At 41.2% G+C, this 17,538-nt stretch overlaps 1 protein-coding gene and 1 long non-coding RNA gene across 3 annotated transcripts in view; one reads left to right on the top strand and one right to left on the bottom strand.

Annotated features, from left to right (window-relative positions):
- Nucleotides 1-2,212: 2,212 nt before the first annotated feature.
- Nucleotides 2,213-17,538, bottom strand: part of hipk2 (homeodomain interacting protein kinase 2) — a 123,063-nt gene continuing 107,737 nt past the window's right edge. Inside the window, exons 8-15 of one of the 2 annotated variants that reach the window (XM_015050937.1) lie at nt 16,695-16,824; nt 15,484-15,605; nt 10,626-10,756; nt 8,161-8,343; nt 7,153-7,473; nt 6,381-6,634; nt 6,148-6,296; nt 2,213-5,036 (exon numbers count right to left, since the gene is read on the bottom strand). In XM_015050937.1, the coding sequence (XP_014906423.1) occupies nt 4,572-5,036; nt 6,148-6,296; nt 6,381-6,634; nt 7,153-7,473; nt 8,161-8,343; nt 10,626-10,756; nt 15,484-15,605; nt 16,695-16,824 (1,755 nt within the window). In that variant the 3' untranslated portion in view covers nt 2,213-4,571. Of the gene's footprint in view, nt 5,037-6,147; nt 6,297-6,380; nt 6,635-7,152; nt 7,474-8,160; nt 8,344-10,625; nt 10,757-15,483; nt 15,606-16,694; nt 16,921-17,538 lie in introns of both variants that reach the window. The other variant, XM_015050929.1, reaches the window with a different exon arrangement.
- On the top strand, nt 10,752-13,912 carry LOC106958834 (uncharacterized). The gene is made up of 2 exons (XR_001427231.1): nt 10,752-10,832; nt 13,142-13,912. It is a non-coding gene; the product is annotated as an uncharacterized LOC106958834 (long non-coding RNA).

The following is a 17,538-nucleotide window of genomic DNA, read 5'->3' as shown; positions in this document are numbered from 1 at the left end:
AAAATTATTTCTTGTTCTGGCAATAATTACACAATGAGGTGGATAGTGAAATGAGCCAAAAAAATTATGACAGTTAATTCATGATTTAACAAGGCGGCCATGTTGGTTGGGACAGCTTTAAAGCTGTTCATGTTATCTTTTAAAATATTTTAGTGTGCGGAGAAAAAAGAAGATATCTGCAAGGGGGTAATTGCTTTATCATGGCGTCGTAGCTAAAAGTCCACAAAGAAACACCTGTGCTGTATGCATGTTAAATCCTCACACACATGGGTTTCATAGAGTGAAATCCACACTTTATGAAGCGTTTGAAGTTATTGCCTGGATATTCTGGCAACAACGAGGAGGATTGCTTGTTCTGTGCTGTGCATGGTCGATCTCGTTAAAGTCTTTGGTGCCTTCATGCTGACGGGTGTGGACAGTAGTTGTGAAATTCCCTCAAAAACAGTGGAATGTTTCAGTAGTTTGATTCAGAAATCCTCCATGTTATGCACGTGTGCTCAGACCTGAACAACCCAGAGGAAACGAAGGAGCTGAAACAGAAAACAACAGAACAGAGACGCCTGATGTAACCAGCGACATACCATGTAATCACATCTTCAAGTACCTGGACCCGAGGCGTTAACGGGGAGCGGAAAGTACCAGGATGAAAGCCGACTCCAGAGGGCGGCTGGATTACCCAAAAGCAGGTTTCTGAAAGCACCCCAGTGGATTACCATCAGCCTGCCCACCCTCAGCAGTGTTGCAACACTTTACACAGGGGCACCCACCTTCACCCAGTACGAAACATCACTGTACACCAGGTTACAAAACCCAAATAAGCCCGAAATATCATAAAAACACGCACACGCATTTTGATAAAACGTCCACAAGAATTATTGCAACAATCTCTAAAAAATAAACACAAGTACTACAGCCATGTAAAAGAAAATGAAGATAAGTTAAAAAGAGAGAAAAAAAAATCACTTCAAATGCAAGTACTATGGCATACCAAGGAGGAGGGCAGAAGGCTTTGACTAGACCACCAGCAGTTCTGATGTGCCCATGTTCATTCAATAGGGCAAATGGTTATTTGTACTATTGGCTAAATAAAATCAAGCAGCAAACACACAAAGCGGCAGCCCTATTGGTTCTCTAAGTGCTCAGGCATCCCCGCCCCGTCGGCATGGCGATATCCGTGGTGTACCGGGATCGAAGACAAATGGACAGCAGTGACGAAAACATCCATAAGGCGCCCCTTCCAGGTGCATGCGCGTCCCGTTTCCCGTCCGCTCTCCCTGCAGCGCCGCTGCTAACGCTGCGCTCGCATCATCAGAGCTCACAAACAATATGTCAGATACTTAGGAGCGCCGCCACCGCCAGGTGAGGCAGCGCCCGCCGCGGCTCAGTGTAACTATCAACCTGCTCATTGCCAACTTGCAACCATTTTAAGTCCCTTTTAAGATGGAGAGTTCCCCCCGTTCCTGAACGGACCCTACGCTTCCAACCAGCCCCTTTCCTTCACCCCGTTCGGTTTCTCTTCCAAACATCCCTCTGTGCTCTGTCTGTTGAACTACCTCATGGCAACAATCACTTTCTGTCAGGCCCTTCTCTCAGACTAGCTCTTAACCTTGAAAAATACAGGTGCATCTCAAGAAATTAGCATTTGTTGAAGAAAAGAGTGATTTATTTCTGTTAAATGTAATGATTATGACAAAATCAAAGGAAAGATGGCTGACTCATTGACACAGTCAGCCAATAAGAATATTGGTGGAAAGTTGAGTGGAAGGAAAAAGACTGGTTAAAAACATAATCTTTTCAGACTATTTTTTTAAAGTAAATTTGAGATTTATTTGAAAATCAACAACACAGAGTCTGGAGGAAGATATAATACACATTTTAGCTTTTTATAGGTTAGTTTAATTTTCTGACAGGACGTGTTCATGACTACACTACAAATATCTGTTTAATGACTGTTGTACGACTGTGCTAGATTTTCCTTCCACTGAATTTTCCATGAATAAGCTTGAAACAGCTAAATTTCAGCGTTATATTTTACCCTCTTTGTAGTGAATATTCAAAGCAGTTTTCTCCATGATTATGTAAAAAATTTCTTTCTTAAAAGTCGGATTTTTTTGTACTTTCTAGTTTTATTAAAGATTCAATTTTGGGTTTCATTTGCTGCAAGCCATAATCATAATTAACAAAAAGAAATTACTGAAATATACAAATTTTCTTTAGGTTTTTTTTGAACATTTTGTCATAATCTAATTCACTGAGATGCACCAAAAACTCTGTTGTGTCTCAAACTGTATCCTGTAACCTCAAAACAACTGAGCTGACGTCTGTGCCTCCGAATCGTGACGCACGTTTTCTCGTGTGATTAGCAGAAAACGAGGAAAACAGCTACAGCTTCACTCTACATCTATCTTTTTATATTTACATGAATTTCCAGAGCGAAGTGTAACATGACTTTATCTCTGACTTTGGTAAGTACCCCAGGCAAATTATCTCATGCACACACAACAATAACAACAAAAAAATCAGCTCAGCGTGATTTCTGCTTTGACATTAATCTTCATCATCTGCGGGACGCTGTGGTTGTGAAACAGCGAGGGCTGAGCCTACACCTGGAAGAAACCTACAAGTGTCCCGATTAAGATGTGAAACCGGGGAAAACGCGTCTCGCTAAGTTTAGCCGTAGTCTCTCGCGGCTTTCGGGACCCGAGCCGAGTAAACTGTGTCGGTAAATCTGTAAGGCACTACGAGGGAACGACGATCGACATCTAAAGACTTGAGGAGGATCCTGTGGAGATGAGCTACACACGCATGGCTGACAGTAGCACACAGACAATCACGTTGTACATGCCTATGTTATTATAACCACTTTGTGCAATCACATTGAAGAAGAAAAAATAAGAAATAACTCTATTGGTATCAAGGGAATTAAAAAAGAAATAAAAACAGGTGCATACTGCTACATTCTATACACGGGGCCCAGCTAAGACACCTAGACCAAACTGAAGGTGGAAAAAACAAAGGAAAAATATCTATAAATACACTAAAAGATTTGTTGTCTTCTGTTGGTTAGATTTCCAGTTCCCTCCTCTGCTGGAGGAGGCGGAGTGGGCGGAGTTTCCTCTCTTCGTTTTCACCCCACGCCTCCGCTGATTTGGAAATACTAAGACAGTTCAAGGCCATCAGTATTTTTTTTATCTTTGAAGAGCAGCAGGTTTCCGTATTTCACCAAGTCCCAAAGCTTTTGGGAATTCAAACTTCCAGTCAATATTGCCCACCTATTCAACAGTCCCAAACATATTTAGGCGGGGGACGGGAGAGGAGAGCGGGGAAACAAATGAAATAAATCCTAAAACATCCGCTGTCCTCAAAACTTCCCCCAAAAAACTAACGAGACGTTGCTTCTTTCGTAAAGGAAAGCAAAGGGAAGGGAAACAAAAGCGGAACTGGCCCTTTTCTGGGGGGAAAATGGTCAAAAGAAGAAAAACAGTCGCCATCTTTTTTCTCTTCTCCAGAGGATCTGAGTCATGTTTCCTTCTGTTCAGTCATTCCTTCTTCAAGTTACACATGACAGCTTCATGAGGGTTGCATGTTCCTCTGTCTCTGTTCATGTCTGAGGTCGAGGAGAGGATGGGATGGAGGATGAACACTGCAAAAACACAAAATCTCACCAAGACTTTTGATCCACTTATTGGTGCAGATATCTTAGTAGACCTGAAATACGGCAAAACTAACTTAAATGTAACTTTTCAGCAAGATATGGGAGCTTAATTTCTTAATTTTATTTAAAAAGTACTAGTTATATGTAATTATCTGACAGTGGAAAAAATACTTTTCTCATATTGTAATTTATAATACAGGGAAAGTGTCTTGTTCCCCTGGCAGATTATTTGAATTATATCTTCATTTTCATCAATATTAACCAGAGCTTACTTACAAAAATATTTACTTTTTGTAAATTTTACTCTTATTTGAGTAAAATTTCTGGATACCCAGTGTGATTAACTTCACTGAATGAATAACAACTAATAATTCACCAGACAAATATTGGCAATTTTTGTTAAGTTATGTGCTGAAAGGAACTGATTTAGAAAAAATATTTCTTTTTCCTGTTTTTGTTACTTTTTAATAATTAGTTATATGAATTATTTTCATTTTGGTCTTTAAAATACCTACAATTCCACATAACCTTAGTGGTCTGATGTTGTAATTTTGAAATATTAAATGACTGATGTAGCTTTCCAAATACTTTTTTACTCTTACTTGAGTAATTTCTTGGACAGCTACTTTTTACTTTTACTTGAATAAAAATTTGTTGAAGTGGTGCTACTCTTACTTGAGTACTTGGACACTCTATCTACCAGTAATCTCACATCAATAATATTAATTAATTATTGAACAAGCTCCTATTTCTTGCTGAAAAGTTACTTGTAAGTTTTGTATTATTTCAAGGGAGCTGTATATTTGCATCAGAAACTAGACTAAAAATACGTGGTGAGGTTTTGTGTTTTTGCAGTGCAGGAAGCAGCATCGCTGGGTCGGGGGTCGGGCCCCTTCAGTGTCAGTCCGGCTCGTCTCTAGAGGTAAGGATACTGGTTGACCTTGGTGGGGCTCAGTGGGTATCCAGTGTAGACAGTGGAGGCGGGTGAGGTGCTGATGTAGGCCTGGTGGGCGAACTGGGCCTGGTACTGGCTGTGGTGCATTGTGGGCGACGGCAGGACGCGGTGGCTCACGCTGACTGGGACCTGGTGGACGATGCTGGGGGGGTAGCTCCCGTGCTGGACGGCGTGGCGCGCCGAGCCCTGCGACGCCACCAGGTGGGCCACGGTGCCGGTGGAGCCCAGGGCGGCGGGGGCCGTGTAGGTGTACAGGTGGGGCTGGCTGGGCAGGTGGGTGGCGGCCAGGTGTGGATGGACGCCGCCCGTGTGGGAGGGGCTGTTGTGATGGAAGGAATACGGGGCTTGAGCTGCGATGTTGGGGGTGATGTAGGCCTGCTGCCGGCGGTGTCCTGCGTTTCGCTCGGCCACCATGTGCTGCTGAGCCTGAAAGAACAGACAAACCCACAGAGTTCCTTCAACAGGTTAGGATAGAGCTATGGTCTATACAAAACATGCTCATTACATGTTTCACACAAAATCATTCTTAGATAATGAGAGTTTAGTCTGATCATTTCTGAGCTCCTGTACGAGCTGCTTTAGGGTCTCTGTCCCTCCAAATGCAAATAAGCTGCTGCTGGCCACGCCTCATAACAACATTTACACTCGCACAGGAAAATAGCTGCAAACAGATGCACAGCTTTACAAACACAGATCTTTGAAAAGCAGAAGTGGAGCCTCCTGCACAAAAAATAAAAACAAAAACATGGCTGCAGCATGTAGTTTCTGGATGGTAAGTAAACAACAAAATACTTGTCTTTTCCAGCAGCCATTGTACAGTGCATACAGCAGTAAAATGAGCTGACCAAACAAGCTGGAGCTCTGCTTGGGTTGCTAGGTAACGCGCAGTTATATTGGTGTTAAGACAGGCAAAAAGCCCTGAACATTTCACATGTTGAAGGTAGAAGTATTTTTTTTTATCTCTGGATGCATCCTTTGCTACAAATAATCAAACGTTCACTAAAGGAATGTATATTTAATTATTTAATTTTAGGCAATAAAAAGTTTATTATGTGTATTTTTTAACTGTATTATTTGTTTATTTGCATTGTTAATGCATTTCTAATTTTGTATAAAATATTAGAAATGAAAAATCTGTAGAATGTGGAATTTTTTTCTCTCTGATTGATAGTTAGAATAATTGACAATGATAAAACTAACTGACCAAATGTTCTGGAGCTCTGCTTTGGTTGCTAGGTGACGGGTAGCATCTGCTGATTTGTGACGTTACATTCGGAAAGTTTTTGAAATGGCTCATTTTCCAAACACAAAAAAACGTGACCTTATTGCCAAAACTGTTAGTGATTAATTATTTTTATTTGTATTTTTTTAAGTGTTTGGGCTGCTTTCAGAAGCTGTAGAAACCAAAATAGAAGCCCAAAAATGAGCAAAGTGTGAATTTTGCATAATAAGTGCCATGCAAATATTGCCATGACGGAGCATAATCAAAACAACATCGTATTGATCAGTTACATTGATTGTTTGCTGCGTACTGTACCTGGCTGAGATTGAGTGGCTGCTGCTGAAGCGGGTGTGGTCCTGAGCGCTGCTGTCGATAGGCCACGCCCCCTGGTATGTGATTATTGCCCAATGTCACTCCATTGGAGGATTTAAACTTGTAAGCTATATTCTGATGATTCAGTCCATCTGTTCAGTAGAAAAATAAATAAATCTGTTCACCTGCAAAGCAGCAACTTTTACCTTTATCTGAATTATTAAAGCGGCGTTTACCTGGCATCAGCCGCTCACATTCGCTGGGCACTTCACTGTTCTGTGTCTTGAGCGGAGGGATGATGATTGTGCGAGGGTTCCCATTGTTGTAGTTGTCCAGGATGGTGGTTTTCGTGTCGTAGCTGTTGTTGTTGTTATGGTTGTGGGGTCTTGACTCCAGGCTGTAGGGGCTGTTGTGGCTGGAGCAGTCTGACTCTGGGGAATCATGGACCGTCACACAGCTGATGACGTTCTTTCTGTGCTTGGAAGATGAGCTGCAGAAAACAGACAAAGAGTTAGGAGGAATGTTTAACATATTTCAATTCTCAATTTGTTCCCACTCTTTAAAATAGGAAAGAAAGAGAGCAGGCGACCTTTCATATTGCTCTGAGTCGCTATGAACTTTGAATTATTTTGGCTAATTTTAGTTTATGACACATCACAATACAATCCATTTTATTTATGGTTCTCCTTGTGTGGTTTTTATTTCTGTTATAATTGTTGTTTTTATTTGTTGCATCTTATTTTGGATATTTTAAACATCTCCTAATTCCAGTGTTATGGGTTCTTTACTAAATTAAAGTTTATTTGTGTTTAAGAGGGCCATAATCAACATATTACTTGAAAATGGTTTCAAAACAATAACATTATTGTTTATCACAATATTTACCGAGGCAATTTAATGTCCAACAAAAATTTGTAAAAAAAACCAAAATAATAATTTAAACCTAAAATCCAATCGGTTTTCTTAATTATGTTGCAGTTTCCTGCTGAAGAAAAAACCCGAACCGACCCGTTGTTCTGCTTCTGGTCGTCGTCCTCTGAGTCGCTGCTGATGGTAATGATGCTGACGGCGGGGCTGGGCGTGTCGGGGATGATGATGGTCTGTCTGGGGACATGGTGCTGGTGCTGATGTTCGCGGGTGGTGCTGGAAGCCTGCTCTGCTTCGTTGGCGCCCCACCCTCCTCCAGCGCAGCCCTGCGCCGGTGGGCAGTGGGATGCCGACCCGTTCTGTAGCACGGCGCAGCGGGGGGGCGTGTTCTCCTTCACCCGCTTGGATCGCTGCGGCGACAGCACCATCTGGGAGGACGACACCTCGTAGGTCGACACGTTCCTTGGAAAAACAGAGGTGGAGGCGAGAGATCAGGCCACTGATGCTGAAGATTCAGGAGCATTAAAGGGGCAGCACTATGTACTTAGTGCCATTTTATAGAACATTCAAGTAACAGTGTTATCGTCAGTTGTTTTAAAAATCCTGTATATAACAAAAATGACTTAAAAGAAATTATATTTCATAATTTAAAACCTTGAAATTGGGTCTCTGTCTCTTTAAAAACTTCTGCTCTTTCTGAAACTCCGCCTTTAGGAAGTCATCACAACATGACTCCTCTATTCAACTACCAGCATTGATCTGAGAAGTAGCTCCTCTGATGAGCTCAGCAGATGCCCCGTTTCTACCAGGTGTTTGCTAATTGCTGCTGGCTAGTCTGAAGGAGCAGTGTGGGGTAGTTCGAGGGGCCTCCGTGAGGCAGAAGCTCATAGTTTGGAAACTGCAGCTGTGAGGAGGAGCTATGTCTCGAAGGTGGGGGTAGGTCCAGCCAGGCTTTATGCACAGCTGAATGGTTGCCATGGAGATTAAAGGATTCCTCAAACATGCATGAAAACATCAAGGCAAAAATCCAGGTATGTTTTTAATGAGGGAATAACATCATAACAGGATGTAAAGCTAAAAAAATTGATATTACATCATACTTTAGCCCTATAAATTCATTTAAAAAGACTTCATCAGTAGTTTGCATACCTGGTCGACATCTGGTGCTGTTTGGTCTTTTTGGAAGAGGAGTTGTTATTGGTGGATGACTGCCTCATGACATGAGCCACGCCCACATTGAGAGTCTGGTTTGATGGGAGCGTGACATGACCAGTCAGCAAGGCTGGCTGCTGCATGATGGGATTATAATGGCTCCCATGAGGATGGGAATTCCTGCAGAATGACACAAATGATGCACATTCATCTCAATCAACTAGAATACTATTTGAAAGTTGTTTCATTTGAAAAAGCGAAACAAACATACATACATTAATTCCACATCATTAGTGATAGATACACTTTTGCTAATCTGCAAATGCACAAACAGTGGAGCTACACTTTAGCTTAGCGCGTTGTGCTAACATGTGGCTTCCCCTAAATAAACTTTTCTGGATAAATTCATTCTAAAGCACATTTACTTGACTGTATTGTAAGCTTCCACTTGAGTAAAGTTTGATTGAAGTTCTGGTTAATGACCATTAAGAGCTAAGAAGAAAGATTTGCTGTTGTGTGTTGTTGGCGGTAGCGTTAGCTAACTCATTAGCTAACTCATTAGCTATGTTGAGGCCTTGTTTACAAGATGAGCTCACAGTTGCAGCTCATGTCATGGATACATCTGTGACTACCACACTTTTTCCTTCCACTAATCCTTCCATTAACACACTTCTTTTTATGAATGATTGTCTGTGGCCTTGTTTTATTTATTTCTGATTTTTTATTGGATGTAATCTTTTGGTTTTCTTAAACTGCAAACCATAATTGTTAAAATTACCATATGAAATCTATACGAGTTAAAAATTTGTAACTGAACTGATAAAATATATTTATTTTTTCAATTATATTTTATTTTATTCAGATGCATGTCAAGAATCTGCAGAAAAAGTATCAGATAGATCTGAAAAAAAAAAAGATATAAATCAGTAAACACTGGCAGGAACACAGTATTTCACAGTGAAGCCAGTAGGTGGCAGCGGCTCTCTTTTCTGGAGAGGCTAAAAAACGAGAGGAGAGCAGAGAGGGAGGGCAGAGGAGCTGACACCAGCAGCTGTGGAGCGATAGCTCTGCAGAGGAAGTGCGACACTTTCCCGATCTTCTCTCTGAGGACTACAGAGCTGCGACTGGACAGGAGGTGAAGGAGTGGCAGGGCGGGGGCTGACTTCCCACAGACGGGCAGCCCTGAACGGATCTAATCGCCCTGACAACCTCCCATGCCTGCACATTATATATCTGTACATATATGTCCCTTTGTCCCGCTTCCATCTAGCCTCCCATTCATCAATTAACTTCAGTGACAGGCTGCACTCTGCCTGTAGATACAGCATATCCTCCATTTCTCTGAGGTCAACCTGCTGGTGTTCCAGCACATGATCTCATCTGAAGATAAAGTTACTAAAGAAGCAAAGATTCCTGAGTTAATGCATCAGTTTGGAAATAAAAACAACACAAATGAACTAAAGAAAGACAGTTTCAATTCACATATTATATCATTCATTAAGATTATTAATAATGTCTTGTGGTAGTATTCTACATTCTGCAGCAGAGACAAAGTAAACTGAAATACAGCAACATTTTATGATTTCAAGTCTGCTTCTCACATAACCTGCACACAAAACACAAATTCAACAAAAAAGTCCCCAATTTAAAAAACATTGTTTAATGCAGAGGTTCCCAAACTGTGGGGTGCGCCCCCTAAGGGGGGCGTCGTGTCATTGCAGGGGGGGGGGAGTGCGCGGGAAGCCGTCTGGATGAAAAAAACAAAACATGAACACTGTATGCGCTGGGTTTTTACCTTAGAATGGCCAACTCTGTTATTCCTATGTCAGTTTGATACAGTAGAGGCTTCCACACTTCCCATATTTGTGTCCTCTGTCACTTTTATCAGCAGTTAAAATGGTTTAATCCGTTGTTAACATGTTGTAACCTGTTTTTCCGAGTCGCCTTTAAACGCAACATGAGCGCTACGCTCGCGCTGGGTTTCCACCTGTGAAGGAGACCTGCTGCTGCGTGCGGCGCTACGTAGGTTTGTGTTAGAATCACGGCAGCAAACCAGCAAAACGCAAAGAACCTTTCACAGTTTTTCCCTCCAACGACTGAGTTGAGTAAAGCTGTTGGATGCAGGTAATGTTAGCTAAAAGATGACTAGAAGATGAAAAGATGATCAATACAGAACCTTAAGCTTAACAAGTACCTTGTAGGCTACCGATGTTGGTGTCTATTTTCAGTTACGTACATTCATTTTGCCCCCAAAAAAGTCGATGCAACTGTAAATAACGTTTGCAAAATTAGTTTTTAAATTAAATGTCAGTTTATTATAAAACACTGCAGTTTGAAAATCAAGAATGTTCAAGGAATTTAGATGGATATCAAGAACTTTCCAAACCTTGAGAACACCTCATTGAAATTCAAGTATTTTCAATCACCTGCATGGACCATGTAGAAACTACTGAAGTGTTTACCTCCAGTTGGCGAGAGTCTGTGTGCTGCCCATGGAGTCTGGGATGACGGCGGCGTGCTGGACGGAGGTGTGGGTGAGCTGCTGCCACGCTGGAGGCAGCAGGATCTGCTGGGTGCCGCTGGGCCAGGCCTGCTGCAGAGACAGAACCCGGGTCAGGCCAACGATTTTAAGGTCACAACAAGGAGACAGAAAACTGAAAACTGGCCAGGTTATATACAAAGTGCAGAGAGAGAGAGCCTTTAACTAAAACATTCCAATGTATTTTACTGGCATTTGAAGTAATGCTAACACATAGCAATGCATAATGTTTTACAGTAAACTAATCCTAGCATTAAACATGTCTTATTACTGGGCATTTGATACAAATACACACAAAGTATTTATTTTACACATAGGTTTGAATAATTATTCCACTGCTAGAAACAAACTGTTTGTCAGAGGTGATGGAAAGAGGGATGGAGGTAAATCCAGATCAATCCGAGAGGAAAACCTGCTAGAGGCTGCTGGACCATGATCCTAAATATAAAGCCAGAGATGATATGGGATGGCTTCCATCCTAGAATGGCCTAGTCAAAGTCCTGACATTAATACAATAAAGAATCTGGGACAAAACCTGAAAACTTAAGTTCACAGATGTTCTCCTCCAATCCAAAAGAAGGAAATCTAAAATTATGTGAAGTGTCGCCTGAACATCAACAGGCAGGAGCAAAAATCTGACCATTTTTATGTTTTATGTTGGTCAGCTGAAATATTCTCAATAATGTAGCATGAGAAAATGGTGGTTTCTTTTCAAAAAGTGGTAACATTAAACTCCAACTAGAGTAGCTAGAGGGCAAATATCTGATGAAGTTTGTCAATTTGAGGGAAACATCCGTCAAAGGAGAGCGCAGGGCCGGACCTAATAAAGATACCTCAGATCCCTTTTTGAGTGTGTGTGTGTGTGTGTGTGCGTGCGTGCGAACATGAGCAGCTGAGTGTGTGATGCTTGCCTGTGATTATGTGTGTGATGTGTGTCAAATCAACCAGCGCTCTAATTAGATTCCTACCTCTCTTCAGGTTGCTCTGAAAGAGCCTTCTTTGAATTTCTTATGCAGAAGCAGAGACCTAGCAGGCGTAATCTGCCTGCAGATGTGCCATGTGTGTCTGAACACGCGTGTGTGTGTGTGTGTGTGTGTGTGTGTGTGTGTGTGTGTGTGTGTAGCCCTAGCGGTTTAATGCAGCTCTATTGATTAGCACTTTAATGTCAGGGCTAATGAATTGTTCCTTTAATACCGTTTATGCATCTATTTACAACACCATCAGTATGTGTTGCAGAAATGTCTTCAGCACTTGTTCTGCTTTGTAGTCACAGCTACATGCTTCAGATCAACTACTTTCACTTTAAGACAACCTAAGTAAACACAGATTGATGATTTCATTCATTTAGGGAAAAACATCCATCCAAGCCAACTAACACCTTGTAAAATCACTTATTAACCAGGATTACCCACTTTTTTGGTTCAATTTCTCATCTCAAAAAACTAATAAAAAAGCAGCAGTTGGATGCCAAGAAGTTGGCAAAAAGAAGAAAAATGGCTTTGAAAAACAAAGCACAGCCGTCACAGTGGCAGAGTGATGGTCTGGGCCTTGAAGAGGATTAATTCTGAAGGACTCACATGTTCTTTTCAATTACAAGAAAGTCTTGAAGGAGAAAGTTCAGCTATCAGTTTAAGACTGCAAGTCCAACATGGAACAACTCAAAAACTACAAATATCTCTCCACGAGAATGTCAAGTTATCAGAATCCGTGGTGTTAGCTGTTGGTGCTAAGCGCTGCACAACCAGATGTCTACTCTACTATATTTCATTAACTGACAGCTTGGAGTAGACATCAGTTTATATTTACTCAGGTTATCTTTTGTCTGACTTGTTGGGTGATATTGCTTTTATCTATTTCTAATGGATAGGCAGATTGGGTTTCCAGGCAGAGAAGACAATCCGCCAGTGTGATTGGACCCTTTAACTCTTCCATTTGGAGCAGAACCTCAATCTGACCAATGTCTCAGATTTAGAGGTTCTGATTCTCATTGTTTGATTTTGATGATATGAAATATTTGATCATAACAAAAAAGAAGAATCTGAAACAGACGAACCCTGTAAGGAGGTAAAACACTTCTGTCAGGCCGTGTTTCTGTACTGTAATGTTTGCATGTGATTGATTTGTTTTTGTGTGTGAGGCAGGTTGCACAGAGCTGAAGGTTGGGGGTGGAGTTGGTGCAACATGGCTGCTTTGTCTCAACCATAATGACTGATATCTCTAATGGAACATTCTGGAGATGTTCTTTACATCCCGACCACATCCAGGCCCTTTTATCAGCGGCCCATTAACAGACTGTAATACGTCCAGCCCGTCTCCTGCTCGCTCTATCTCCATTCCTGCCACTCTGCATGCCTTTCTCACGCGCTGTCTGCGTTGTGTAACTGGCTCGTCTGCCCTGAAATGGTAACCCAGTTAAGAGGTTGTTTTCTTTCTCCTCAGAGCCCACCATCACCATCACCATCAGCGGCCCACCGCCTCCCACCGCGACCCGGGCTGCCTGGGAGAAACCCTTTGTCACCTCAGGCCTTTCAAAGCCCCAGCTCTCACTCCCCAATTGTTTCCACATTTTCTGCATTCCTGCTCCAGATAAAGGTCCCGCTGGTTTCCCTGCCTCCCGGCTCAGAGCCGCTCACCCCCCGACCTTCGCTGCACCCTCTCTCTCCGTTTCTGCACAGCCAGGTGCTTGAGACCAACCTTGGCTTGGCTCAAGGTGGGCAAAGAGTCCGTGGGTAACAGTAAACAAGCAAGAGGCGAGCTCAGACCTCCCACTGCAGAGGAATAAACACACTCACCACATACCCAGTTATTAGGTGTTCTGCTCACTGGCCTGTAAAAGCCATCTGCTTCAGTTAACTACTGCCTGTCTTTGTTTAACATGTGTGCAGACAGAGGTGACAAGGAACACCTGCAGGGCACGGAGGAACAACATCACTGCAACATTAGACTGTTTTTTTCTCAATTTTAGTCATTATTTGGTTGGATCTGACAACAGAATATCAGGGCCACAGTACAAAAAATTTAAAAATGTATACTTACAAGAATAAAGCCGTAGAATTATGAGAATAAACTTGTACGGAAAAACGTTGCAATAATACAAGAATAAAGCCATGTGAGAATAAAATCATAGTATTATGTGAATAGTTACGATACTACGGGAAGAAAGTCATAATAGTTTGAGAATAAAGTCATAGCAAGACTTTATTCTCATAATATGACTTTTTTGTTATTTTATCAACTTTATTCTTGTAATTTTATTATTTTATTCTCTTAGTGAGGCCCTATCAGCCCGTCATAGGACTGGTTGCTGAAAGCGTTGCTGACTTTTTGCTGCCTCACCCCAGCTTCTCCCTGACCTCTGGAGGTCCTGGGAGGCCTGTAATTTGGAGCGCCTGACTTGGAAGCAGCCATGGAGCTAATCACCATTTGGTATCTGACAGATTAGCTCACCGTAGAAAAACACGCACGTGCACAGGCGAGCGCACGCAGCTCTGCTCCTCGCATGCCTGCCTACTGGATGATTAACTAGAGATAAGGGAACGATTTAAACTCCCAGAATTCTCAGGGATATTTAAAGCCTGCATGGAAATTTCCATAGGGAGAAAGACGTGGAGCGGCGATGGAAGACACCGGCAGTGTTTCTGCAGCGGGAGCAGCTGAAACTTCAGGACCTTTCCAGAGTGAGGAGTGAGAGCAGAGGGGCCGATGGCCTGATCGCATTCAGGAAGCAGCAGCTGCCGGCAGGGGCCGCGTTTTCCTCCCCCAACCACAGATACCACTGAGAGATTGTGGGAAAAAAGGAACCCAACGACTGAACGCAACTGAATGTCATGAAGCTAACTTATCAAGCTTTATCTGCTAAGATGACACAGAAAATTTATGTTTATTTCAAAATTGGATCATATTCAACATCTTCTGTTTCAAACACTTATCTTAATGCCATAATACTTTTGTTTTTTTGTTTATTTATTAACATTAGTTTCCACCACAGTAGAAAGCTGATCTTCCTGGGGTCCAATTGATAAAACCCAAATAATATTCATGCAACACATAAAATCATTTCAACATCAACATATAATATCATAAATTTAGTCAGGCATTATACACACTACTATATGATTAAATAAAAATAACATTCATGTGCTCCTTTATAAAATCTTGTTTTTATGTGATTTATTCCATTCCTGAATAGCTCTCAGTACAACAGATTATTAAAATTTTTATAATAAGTTCGTATTTTTTAACAATGTTTATTTATCTAATGAAATCTTGGAACCCAATAAGTCCTAAAAAACTCATAACGCCTCATTTCATAGTTTTTCTTATTCAAATGCTTAAACTTTTCGAAATTATGTTTTGTGCAGCGTTATTAAACTGTGTTATTATGTAGGTTTTCTGCTCTGACGCATAAACCCAATCGACTACGACACTCATCACTACCAGCCTTTAAAAACTGTTATGACCAAAAATCATTTTCTGTTTGTTCCAAAACATATAAAGTCAATCTCAACATTTGCACTTTTAATAAGAATCATGCACCATTTCTTCAATGTGTGTTTTTTTTTTACAGTCACTGTTCAGTGTAAATATTCGACTGTTTTGTAAATCGGTAAGTCTCTATGTGTTTATTAATGGGATGTGATGTTGCATATTTATGTGTTTCAAGAGGAACCTGCTGTAAAACAGTAATTATGCTGAGCCAGGCCAGATTTCTTTTCATCTTTTCCTGTTTAAAAATTAAATAATAAATAAATAAAGTTAAAATGTGGGAATATGCCCCTTACCTGTGTGAGGAGGCCAGGCTGGATCTGCAGAGGTTGGGCACCGGGAGCCTGCGTCACTATGGGAACCGCGTTCTCCATCCTGACAGAGTAACTGGTGTGCTTGGAAGGGGATGCCTGCAAACCTGCTCATGAATAAAACACAAGCCAAGAACGTCATAAAAATAGCATGAAAGGCGCTCAGATCAGATCAGAGTTAAAATAACTCAGTTTATGCTTAATGCATTTCTGCTTTGTGTGCTGAAATCATGTAGTTGAATCAAGAGAAAATAAAAGTATCACTGAAAAAATGGTTTTTTGTTTCAAAAAGCTAAGCTCACATAAATATTCATCACACAGAGTGAGATAATTAAAGCATTTATTTCTGTTCATTTTGGTAACTATCTTAAAACGCATAATTCATTTTCTTATCAGATATTCGCACCTTGACTGAAGTCATCCTTGTTTCTTGTAAAAGCTTTCTTTTGACAGTTTTTCCTTCCACTGAACTTCCCATTAATCTTGTCTACAGCACTCTGTGAACTGCCAGTCTAAACCCTAATGGCCTTTCACAGCTTATTCTACTAGTGGATGATGTTAATGACGTTGCTCTCAGCAGACACTCACAAAATTCTGAATTTTCATTTGCTTTTTTTGTTACACTGAGATGTTTCTATAAATATAAAACAGTTCTGAAATGATGCTTTCATTTATTACTGAAAGAGTAACTTTCCTCTGGTTGAGCTCTGGCAGCGTTTAACAGGTAATAAGTCGCTGAGGAGGAGTTTTAGGATGATGAACTGATTTAATTCATCTATACTGGAGGATTTTTCAGCATTAACGGCCTGTTCAAGGCAATTCACAGCTGGATTTAAGTTCGGGATTTGACTAGGCTATTTGAAAATCTTTGTCCTGCTTCATGACCCAGATGTACTTAAGTAATCTTGAATAACTTCAGATGTGTTGCTTTCTGAGGTCTTCATTCTTCTGTTTAAATCGTTAAAATAGTTGATTACATTTAATTCATAAGGTAAGTAAATTTTCACATGAAGCCAGGATGGTTAATATACACAACCATTATTTTAAAACAGCTTTTTTTCATTTTTGCTCAGATTTTCTTTGCCCTGAAAGATTCAAATGTGACAATAATATTTGAGTTTCCTTTTTGAACACCTGAAATAAATAATCTCCAGTGATATTCTGAAGTTTTGCCATGCTAACGTTAATGTGGTTACCTTGGAATCCCGGCGGGCAGACGATGAGCGCCTGCTGGAAGGGGTCGGGCCGAGCGGCGCAGAGCTGCGGCGCCCCCGGCTGCAGCGGCATGCTCCTCTGGGCCACAGCCGCCATGGAGGCGGCGGAGGGCTGGTAGAGTGCAGATTGGTAGTTTAGTATGGAGACGTCAGGACTGGCAAAGGAAAGGGTGGCATTGTTGGTGGAGGAGGGAGCCAGGTTGGTGGCCTAAAGGAATGGTGGGACCAAAATAAAAGTCATGAGGGTGGAGGTTCTGATGGGAATGACAGGGAGGTGGGATGGAATCAGCTCACAACTGAAACAATCGGGAGAGAAATAATGAAACCCAAAGGAAGAATCTGGGAGCAGGCAGAGCAGAGGAATCTTAAAATATGCAAACCGCTGATTTGATTAATTAGGTGGTGAAAAAGGATGTGAGTGGAAATGCAATCAATGCCACGGTTGCATGAATAATAACTCAATGACACAAAATCCCCTGAAAGTAAATGCAGTTGAATCATTTGAGCTGTTTACCACAGTATCGGTTTTTACTAGAATAAATTGCTTCTGGGTGTTTATTAATATTTACAGCATTGGTCATACATTCTGTTTTGTTGTGGGCTGAAAATATGTAATTTTAATAAATTTTAAAAGAAAGAATCAGTTGCATGTGTTTGTGTATTTGTTTGCATTGACAATGAAAGATCAAAACATTTAACTTGAAATATTTCAAATAATTCACACAAGTGCAAAATGATGGACAAAGGATCAAATGCTTACATGCTTTCATTCAATGTCTCCAATTGCAGCGAAATAAATGTTTAATCATTTAACATAATTCTGCCT

The sequence above is a fragment of the Poecilia latipinna genome, unplaced genomic scaffold (genome assembly GCF_001443285.1).
Source record: "Poecilia latipinna isolate Pla-1442-1.1 unplaced genomic scaffold, P_latipinna-1.0 Scaffold50, whole genome shotgun sequence".
Lineage (NCBI taxonomy): Eukaryota > Metazoa > Chordata > Actinopteri > Cyprinodontiformes > Poeciliidae > Poecilia > Poecilia latipinna.
The sequence above is the reverse complement of the archived record's forward strand: the minus strand, read 5'-3'. Positions and strand labels throughout refer to the sequence as shown.